The sequence below is a fragment of the Brachyistius frenatus genome, unplaced genomic scaffold, assembly GCF_029030835.1.
Source record: "Brachyistius frenatus isolate BFR_SWC_R1_liver_20210118 unplaced genomic scaffold, ASM2903083v1 Contig_278, whole genome shotgun sequence".
Classification (NCBI taxonomy): domain Eukaryota; kingdom Metazoa; phylum Chordata; class Actinopteri; family Embiotocidae; genus Brachyistius; species Brachyistius frenatus.
Genome location: NW_027210877.1, coordinates 147,501 through 157,285, shown reverse-complemented (window position 1 = coordinate 157,285; position 9,785 = coordinate 147,501). Strand labels below are relative to the sequence as shown.

The 9,785-nt window shown below is 44.8% G+C and overlaps 1 protein-coding gene across 1 annotated transcript in view; it reads right to left on the bottom strand.

The window, feature by feature from the left end:
- Nucleotides 1-3,307: 3,307 nt before the first annotated feature.
- Nucleotides 3,308-9,785, bottom strand: part of lima1a (LIM domain and actin binding 1a) — an 18,192-nt gene continuing 11,714 nt past the window's right edge. The window contains exons 6-11 of the mRNA XM_069721898.1: nucleotides 7,886-7,980; nucleotides 6,443-6,508; nucleotides 6,284-6,335; nucleotides 5,918-5,982; nucleotides 5,702-5,835; nucleotides 3,308-4,906 (exon numbers count right to left, since the gene is read on the bottom strand). Coding sequence (XP_069577999.1) covers nucleotides 3,841-4,906; nucleotides 5,702-5,835; nucleotides 5,918-5,982; nucleotides 6,284-6,335; nucleotides 6,443-6,508; nucleotides 7,886-7,980 — 1,478 coding nt within the window. The 3' untranslated portion in view covers nucleotides 3,308-3,840. The remainder of the gene's footprint in view (nucleotides 4,907-5,701; nucleotides 5,836-5,917; nucleotides 5,983-6,283; nucleotides 6,336-6,442; nucleotides 6,509-7,885; nucleotides 7,981-9,785) is intronic.

Here is a 9,785-nt window from a genome sequence, read left to right as displayed (position 1 = left end):
CTACATTCAGAAGTTCAGGGAACGTGTTTTAGACATTTAGGGGAACACGTAGCAGCAGGTGGACAAAATAACAGAAACACCTTTCAATCACGATGACAAGCGGAAATAAACACCTCTGAAAGTCGGACATCATGCTTTACTGGTGATGTGATGTCGTTCCTCTCGGTGCACGTTGACCTCCAGATGAAGGAAGGTTCTTCTTCTGTTTCCTCCTTTAAGTTGGAAGATTTCTGCTGGTTGTTAGAAACCAATTTAACTTTGTTTCTGTGAGGATGTTTGTTAAGAATCAACTGCTGGATGTTTTCTTGAAGACAAAGACATGAAGTTTAGTCTGTGTGTGTGTGTGTGTGTGTGTGTGTGTGTGTGTGTGTGTGTGTGTGTGTGTGTGTGTGTGTGTGTGTGTGTGTGTGTGTGTGTGTGTGTGTGTGTGTGTGTGTGTGTGTGTGTGTGTGTGTGTGTGTGTGTGTGTGTGTGTGTGTGTGTGTGTGTGTGTGTGTGTGTGTGTGTGTGTGTGTGTGTGTGTGTGTGTGTGTGTGTGTGTGTGTGTGTGTGTGTGTGTGTGTGTGTAGTGAGTGTGTCTGTGTGTGTGTGTGTGTGTGTGTGGTGAGTGTGTGTGTGTGTGTACTGAGTGTGTCTGTGTGTCTGTGTGTGTGTGTGTGTGTGTCTGTGTGTGTGTGTCTGTGTGTGTGTGTGTGTGTGTGTGTGTGTGTGTCTGTGTGTGTGTGTCTGTGTGTGTGTGTGTGTGTGTGTGTGTGTGTGTGTGTGTGTGTGTGTGTGTGTGTGTGTGTGTGTGTGTGTGTGTGTGTGTGTGTGTGTGTGTGTGTGTGTGTGTGTGTGTGTGTGTGTGTGTGTGTGTGTGTGTGTGTGTGTGTGTGTGTGTGTGTGTGTGTGTCACAAAGTTCGTTTGTTGTCGTCCGGCCGTCTTTTAGGTTCATCTCAGGTTTTTTTTGCTGATTACGAAGCGAGCTCATGTTTACCTCGGTGAAGATCGCCACGGCAACCTCTGCTGCACGAATCAAAACGTGTCAGAAGTTTGACTTTCGGCCAATCAGATCGCAGGAAAGAGGCTATCATGCCGACATGAAGGAACGTTTACAGTCGGTGTCAGTTTTACAGAACAACTGACACGTTGTTCTTTGAGGTCGTAGAGAAAAGAAAAGTCATGATTTTGTGGTTTAATCGGTTCGATTCATTTCTAATCCCCTAAAACCCACGTTGATGTTTACAAGTTGCTCATTTTGTCCGATCAACAATCAGAAACTGAAAAACTTTGCAGCAAACAACAGGAAGTCGTCACAAATTAGAAACTGGTGTTTGAAAATGTGTTTTATATTTTGAGATTTTTCATCAATTAGTCAAAATCGTAAATATTCTGTCGTTTGACTGATGGACTTCCTCGTGTCGCTGCGCTGGTGTGATGATGATGATGATGATGATGATGATGATTAGAGCTGCGTTTAATAGCACTCTGTACGGTTTCACTCACGGTTGGCGGTTTGATTCCCGACTCGTCGAGGAACCTTCGTTCTGTTAACTGGAGGAAATAAATAAATCTCCTAAACATGTTGAAATGATGAACGGACACTTTCAATAACAGAAATGTGAAACATATTCAGAATTTGCTGCTTTTCTTTGGTTTGCGTGTCTTTTTAAATGTAAAATCTTTTGGACTTTTCGTTTAACAAAAAAACACCAACGACATGTCGACTGTTTTTCGCTTTTGCTCGTGTTTTTTTTTTTTTTTTTTGTCGACATAAGATTTTTTTTTTTATATCCTCTTCTGCTTTAATGCTCCTGAGTCTTATTCAGAGTTCTTCCACTGATGGTTGAAACCAGAGATATTGCCTTCTTTTTGAACTTCTACGTATTGTTTTTCCCTCTCAAACTGCAACGCCTCCGTTACCCACAATGCAATACATCCGCCGCGTTCAGTCCAGAGAGTCCGTGGAGGCTGACGAAGCCTCCGGGCAGCGGAGGTCGGGAAGATCACTTTTCTTTTTCACCTCGCTAGTAAAACAAGACTTTGAAGGTGTAAACCAGAATCACTGCTGTGATACAAACCTAAAGCGGTCGGTCGGAGCTGGTTTCCACACGAATGATTTCAGATTTGTTAGTTAAAGGGAATAATAGAAACATCAATATACTGAATCTGTGTTTCCCATCACAACATCCGCTGTAAAATAAAGAACATCCATTCCTGCTCACGGCAGGTTTCTGTAGTGTAGACCGACCGCAGATGAAGCGACGTACAACTCCGACAGGGTCGACTATCAAATCACATCTGCTGGAGAGTTTGTTTGTTTTAGAGCTGTCGATGTAAATAAAATGTAAAAAAATGCTGGTTTTTCCTTCTGCAGGCTGGAATGAGACTGAAGTTTAAAAGCTAGACAGCGCAAAGAGACACTGATGTGGGCGATATAGAAATATATAGAGAAATATATATATATGAAATATATATAGAAATATATGAAATATATAGAGAAATATATATAGAAATATATATCATATATATATAAAATATATGAAATATATATAGGAATATATATCATATATATATAAAATATATGAAATATATATAGGAATATATATAGAAATATATATATATATAGAAATATCGATCCCATCTCAGTTCAGGGTATTAAAGTCACTTCTATGTAAAGTTTACAAAGTTTCACGGTTTAAACCAAATTAGTGTTTAATGCGGTTAAAGTTTTGAGTCATTCACCAAGAACTTGTGTAATAATGATGATGATGATGATAATTCCTTGCCTTGTTGAATTGCACTATAACGGCCTTGTTCAGTACATCTGAGATCATGAATAAAGGTTTCAGTAATGTAAACAAGTTGTGGGTTGTTTTTATTTGTACTTTTTATTAGAAATATTCTGCCTGGATTGGTCCCACTTTCTGGTAAATCACCTTTTATTCAGTTTTAATAGATTGTAATTTATTAATGGATCATAAATATTTGACTAAAAGCCAACAATTAGAACAACTTTGTGGGTTTCCAGGTTGTAAAACATTCTTTTGGCTGTTTATCCTTTTCTGCTTCATAATGATACTTTAAAAAACAAATGTAGGTATAATGAAAAAAAAAGTAAAAAAATTACTTTTACTATTGCTTTCTAATTATTTTCCATCAAGTTTTTGTTTTTTTAACCAAGAAAAAAAAACTCACTTAAAACTTAAATTACATCTCAATTAGTAAGAAAAATCAAAACATTTAAACAGCAAAAAAAAAAAAATTAAGCTGTTCAGCAAAACCAAAATAATTGGAGACACTGGACGAGATGATCAGACAAGAAGGTTTGTAGAACAATTTATTTAAACAGTAGTTCAGGATATTTGGTCCCCTGGTTTAAAAACAACAACACAACTTTAAAAACAAACAAAAGGATCAAAGTGTTTTCAGTTCAGCGAGTTGGACGAAAATTCTACATCGAAAAAAAAAATCTAATCAAACCCATCATTTAAAAATATTGTGGAAGTGCTGGGTTTTATTTTGAGTGTGTTTCAATCAGATTATGAAGCATCGGAGAGAAAATTACAAAAGTCATGTGCACAAAAATAAAACGTCTATTCTGCGAGTCGTAACCGTCAAAGATACGTATTAAAATATTTATGAAATGGGGGCGTAATTTTAAATATTGTACATTTAAAAACAAAAGTTTTTTCCAAAAGTAAAAACTATCCTGCAAGAATGGCTTCAAACATTTCAGACTGTTTGAAGAGGCACGAAGTAAAGAGTTCACGCTAGAACTTTAAGAGTAGAAGAAGAAAACCGAAAGGAAAGGCGAGAAGAAGTCCTGTTACGTGTCCACGGCTGCAGAGAGATTCAGTTTATAAGTCCTCTTCGTCCTCGTAGTATCGGTTTCGTTTGATCATCTCCTCCACCGTCAGCGCCTCCCGCTCTTCGTCTTTGTCGTCCGCCTCTTTGCTTTCCCAGAAGCCGACGTCCTGAGACGAGCGGCTGGCCTCCATCTCCCCGTCGGGGGAGGAGACGGCCGTCGGCTCCGTCGAGGTCTCCAGACCTTTCGCGGACATCTCCTCCTCCAGCAGGCCTCCGTCGTCTTCCTCCTCCATCTGCTCCTCCTCCTCCTCTTCAGCCCGTCTTCCTGCAGTGACCTCTTCTTCCTCTATCTTCATCCCTCCCTCATGGTCCTCCTCTCCCGAGCTGGTGCGCAGGTCCACGCGGGAGTCCTCGGTGGACGTCTGGCTGTCCGACTGGCCGCCGTGCTGCAGCTCCATGCCGGACGGTTCTGGACCGAGCTGCCGGTCGTCCTCGGCAGGAGGAGGAGGTTGCGAACTCTCTTTGGTGGCCTCGGGAGGAGGAGGAGGAGGAGGAGGAGGAGGAGGGCTGTCGGTGAATGCTGCCAGCGTGAAGGGCAAGCTGCGCTCCTTCAGGGAGGAGCTGCGGCGCAGGCAGGGCGAGCCTCGGGCCGGTTCGGGCGGAGAGGACGGAGTGTCCTCCTCTGGGGGCCACTTGGCTCTGATGGGCTTCCCTCCGGAGCCGCCGCCCTCGGTGGCCCCGCCCTGGCCGGCCGGGTCCTCCTGCTCCGTCCGTGGAGGCCAGGAGATCTTCAGCCGGCGGGCCTCCGCGGGTCGGTCGGCTTTATCTGGCGATCCTTGTCCCAGAGCCTCCATGGTGGCCGTCAGGACGTTGACCTTAGCCAGCGGGGAGTCCTCCACGCTGGGGCCGTCCAGGTCCGAGGCCGGGCTCGGGGGCTTCGGCTTGGTCAGCGAGTTGGACAGCGGCGAGGTCTCTCCGCTGTCGCCTTTGCCCTCCCACAGCTCCTTGTGGGGCCGGTGGCCGAAGCCCTCGTCGTAGTTCCCCTTGGCCTTGAACAGCTGGCTGAAGTGCGGCTTGCAGTAGACGTTGTTGTGCAGCGAGGCGTAGTTGGCCAGACTGGACGGGGACGAGGAGACACGGTTTAGAAAAGACAAACTGTTCAAACCTCCACGTTCTTACCGTTTCCTCACTTGGATGTTTGACCTTAAAGGCTTTTCTTGGTGATTAATTCAATGTTTTTTCACGAGTTCCATCACAGGAATCGTTTCATTTAAAATCGCTTTCTTCGGAAAGACGGACGGCGTTGTGGAACTTCGAGTCCTCGTTTCCCCGAATCAGCGGAGAGCGAAGCGACAGAACGACCGCCAGCTCCAAATGACTCCTTTAAAGGAGTTCCTCTGGTAATCTACCTAAAACACCTCTTTAATCTGCCTTTGGATTACAAGTATTTATTTAGGATTCTATCAATTATTTTATTCCTCTTCATCTTTTGTCCTGCCTCCCCTTTGATTCTTCTTATTTCTACCACAGCTTTTTATTGCCTTTATTCTTCTCGTTTTGTCTTCAGTTTTTCAAGCAGTTTTTATTTCACTTTATTTTACTACCGTTACCATTTTGATTTGACCTTCATGACTATTCTATTCTATTTTTATTGTCTCTAATTTCTTGTGCGTTGGTCACAAGTTTTTTTTTTACCGTTTTTCTTCACGTTTCCAGTCTGATTATCGGCCTGTCAATCATACATTAAGCACTTTGAACCAACGTCTGTGAAAGGTGCTGGATTATATTATCAAAGTTTGATTGAAGGTTAGCGCTGAGGCTAAACCACCTCGGGTACGGTGAAGTTGAAGCATCATTCCTGTAAACATCCTCCTGGCCACCGCTCTTCATCGTGTTTTGAGTCTTCCTCACCTGAGTTTGGTGTTGCAGTGCGAGCAGCGGAAGCAGGAGCTGTGGTAAACGTGCTGATTGGCCACCAGCCTCTCCAGAGGATACACCGTCTTCAGACACGACACGCAGGTCTCCCTCACCGGCAGGCGGAAGCTCTGCACACAAACACCGGAAATTCAATAATTCACATTAAAATAAATGTGATTCTTGCGTCACTCGTCTCCTGCGAGGACTCACTCTGGGAGTTTTGGACTGAGACGAGTCTTTCTGAGCGGAGGAGGTCGGAGTGCCGGGACCAGAACCTGAGAGAGCACAAAACAAAATGTCAAAGAAAAGGCAGTGATGCAGTGTGGACACTAGAGGGAGCTCTTTTTATTTCAAATAAAATTACAGCTCAACTTTACCTCTTAAATATCAGGAATCCAAAATAAAGTAGTTTACAGAGTTTAGAGATTAAATTGAAAGAGACATCTGGAGTTTTCAGATAATTAAGACTAATAATAAATGTGGATAAAGGTTCTGATTCACTCTAACTTCTGGTGTTCACGTTTAAGCTGAACTCCACTAAAACCTTGTTCTGATGACACATTGGAGATAACTTACTGTTGCTGTCGGAGCTGAACGCTCTCCTGCCGTTCGGTTCAGACTCCGGACTCTGAAACGAGAAGATAAATCAGTGCGTCGCTGACGAACGGAAAAACATCCAGCGCGTGAAAACGATTTAATGGTTCGATCACACAGACGAACAGAAACGGTCGTTACCATGTCCGGCGTGCTCGGAGGGACGTTCTCCTTCTGCGTCCCACAGAAACCGTCCAGCTGCTCGCTCTGAGACACGAGACAGGAAGTTCAGGAACCAAATAAGAAACACTTTCTTCCTCACTTTAAATCTCCAACACTCGACCGTCTGAAGCGACTCCGGCTTCTTTCTTTGCCGACGCCACTTTGATCGGATGCCTCTTGGCCTCCGTCCAGTTCACCGTTTGGGTGATTGGATTGATTACAGTCACCTTAAAAGCTTTAAGTGTCAGAGAGACGTGCGTAATGTTAAAGGAACGCTGCTGAATTTCAGATTCAGTGGTTGAAGATTGTGTTTTTGTCTGTTTGGTTTCTTTTTTCTTTTTTTTTATTTCATTCTTTCTAGGGCGGGCAACTCAAAGTTCAGAGACTGGATGAAGCTTTAACCTTTGAGTAAGTACTCAAAGTTGTCTCTTGATCAGCACCCGAGTTGGTTGTTTTTGTGACCGCTGGTCCAGTTAAATCTATGATTTCTCCGTTAACGAGCAAAATGTATCAGATTTATTGTCAAACTCTGTAAACCGTCAACAGAGACTCTGGAAAGTCTTCAGAAAGTCTCCGGCGATGAAGCGACGAGCCGGGCGAGGTGTTCTGATGACATCACGTTTCAAGAGGGGCGGAGCTTCACCGTCCCAGACCGAAGAAGACGCGTCAGGAGACACCAGGTGGGTTTTCTTGGTGTCACCGTGAATTGGTTCCCCAGAGTCAGACTGTCAACACCAGTTCCACCGGGACCTTCGGAGGGAAAAACACTCGGTGCGAACCACCTGAACTGTGTTGCCATGGCAACAGGCTTCTCCAACATGACAACTTGTATTGAATCACCCCTGGATTTGGCTCCCTGCGACTTCTTTCTGTTCCCCAAAAATTTTACACAATTCAATGAAATCAAAAAAATAAATAATAATAATAATCGGATTTTCCCGAATCACTGCTCACAAAAATGTGTAGCTCAGGTGCTGATCTTACTCACGAAGGTTTTAGCTTCAGCGTTTTTAAGTCCCATCTCTTAGGCTGCATTTCAGGTATTTCTTAATATAAAAAGTTATTTTATTCTATTGAGCACGTGTCCAGCTAGTGAAGATCATCCGAACAAAAGGGAGATGGAGTTTGAAATATATCTCGGCAACATGATAACGTGGGTCAAATAAGGAGGAAGTAGAAGTACGAGCACATCTTTAACATCTTGCTGAAGCAGGAATAGACTCGTGACAGACGTCCATGTCAGGATGGAGAAGGACGACAACGTCGCAGGCTCAAAACTAAATTTAAAGATCATTTTATCAGAGTTACAGTTTCAGACTTCCATCCAGAAAAATCTCTGAGTGGTTGATATCTTTAGTGGTTTTAAACTGGAGGCGATGAGACAGCTGAAGGACTTGGAGCCACGAACCAACCGATACTCACGGTGACGGCGGTGGGAGGGACTTCCTGTTTAGAGATGGCGGCTTGGTAGAGGGCCATCCTGTCGCGGAGAGGCGTCGAGTCTGCCAGACTTCCATCTGGTGAAACATGATACGGAGAGGTCGGTGTGGGAACCGTTGAAATCAGTCTGAGATTTGGCTTTTAAAACTCCTCTGAAATCCTCTTTTTGTTGCTGAAGCACAAATCCAGTTCTACACATCTGCACGTATTGAGTTCAGTCTTTGTTGGGAACGTTTGTTGAACTACGCGTCAGGACTTCGATTTTCCGACCGCTCCCGGTTCACGCCGAGTCAACGCGAGGTTGGGAGGCGTTGACGGGAAACGGACGGTTGGTCTCTTCCTGTTCTGCAGCTGATCACCAGACTATGAAGGATGTCGTCCATCCAGAGGAAGACGATCGGAGAACAATGCTTTACTTTGAAACAGATATATTCCTCTTTCCATTGTTTTTATTTTCCAAAGTAGCTACACTATTTTTTTTTCTTTCCTACAGACAGCCGGGCGAATTATCATCAAACGTTGCAGTTCCTCTCAACTCTACAAAGTATTTGAACATTTTTCCAGTTCATCGTTGTAGTTTTACAGCCTGTAATGATGCAGTTATTAGTTTACCTTCAGAAAGAAAACCCTAAAAGAAGCAACTAATGTCCAGACAGATGCAGGAACAGTTTGTTGCCTTCAACGACCCTCAGAGACCCTCAGACACCCTCACAGACCCTCACAGACACTCACAGACCCTCAGACACCATCAGAGACCCTCAGACACCCTCAGAGACCCTCAAACACCATCAGAGACCCTCAGACACCCTCACAGACCCTCAAACACCATCAGAGACCCTCAGACACCCTCAGAGACTCTCAGACACCATCAGATACCCTCAGAGACCATCAGATACCCTCAGAGACCATCAGAGACCCTCACAGACACCCTCGGAGACCCTCAGACACCCTCACAGACCCTCAAACACCATCAGACACCTTCACAGACCCTCACAGACCCTCAGACACCATCAGAGACCCTCACAGACACCCTCAGAGACCCTCAGACACCTTCACAGACCCTCACAGACCCTCAGACACCATCAGAGACCATCAGAGACCCTCAGAGACCCTCAAACACCATCAGAGACCCTCAGAGACCATCAGAGACCATCAGATACCCTCAGAGACCATCAGATACCCTCAGAGACCATCAGAGACCCTCAGAGACCCTCAGACACCTTCACAGACCCTCACAGACCCTCAGACACCATCAGAGACCATCTCAGAGACCATCAGAGACCCTCAGAGACCCTCAGACACCATCAGAGACCATCAGATACCCTCAGAGACACCCTCACAGACACCCTCAGAGACCCTCAGACACCTTCACAGACCCTCACAGACCCTCAGACACCATCAGAGACCCTCAGAGACACCCTCACAGACACCCTCAGAGACCCTCAGACACCTTCACAGACCCTCACAGACCCTCAGACACCATCAGAGACCCTCAGAGACCCAGAGACCCTCAGAGACCATCAGATACCCTCAGAGACCATCAGATACCCTCAGAGACCTTCAGACACCTTCACAGACCCTCAGACACCATCAGAGACCATCAGAGACCCTCAGAGACCATCAGAGACCCTCAGAGACACTCAAACACCATCAGAGACCCTCAGAGACCCTCAGAGACACTCAAACACCATCAGAGACCCTCAGAGACCATCAGAGACCCGAGTACGTATAAAGGTTTCAGTTTAAAACAAGCACTTGATGTCCAGATAATTCCTTAAGGAGGTGGTGGAGACCAAAACTGAGCTAAAAGACAGTAAAGATTGAACTTACATTCACCAGGTGGAGAAAAACAACAATAAAATATAATGCTTGGTTTGTATTG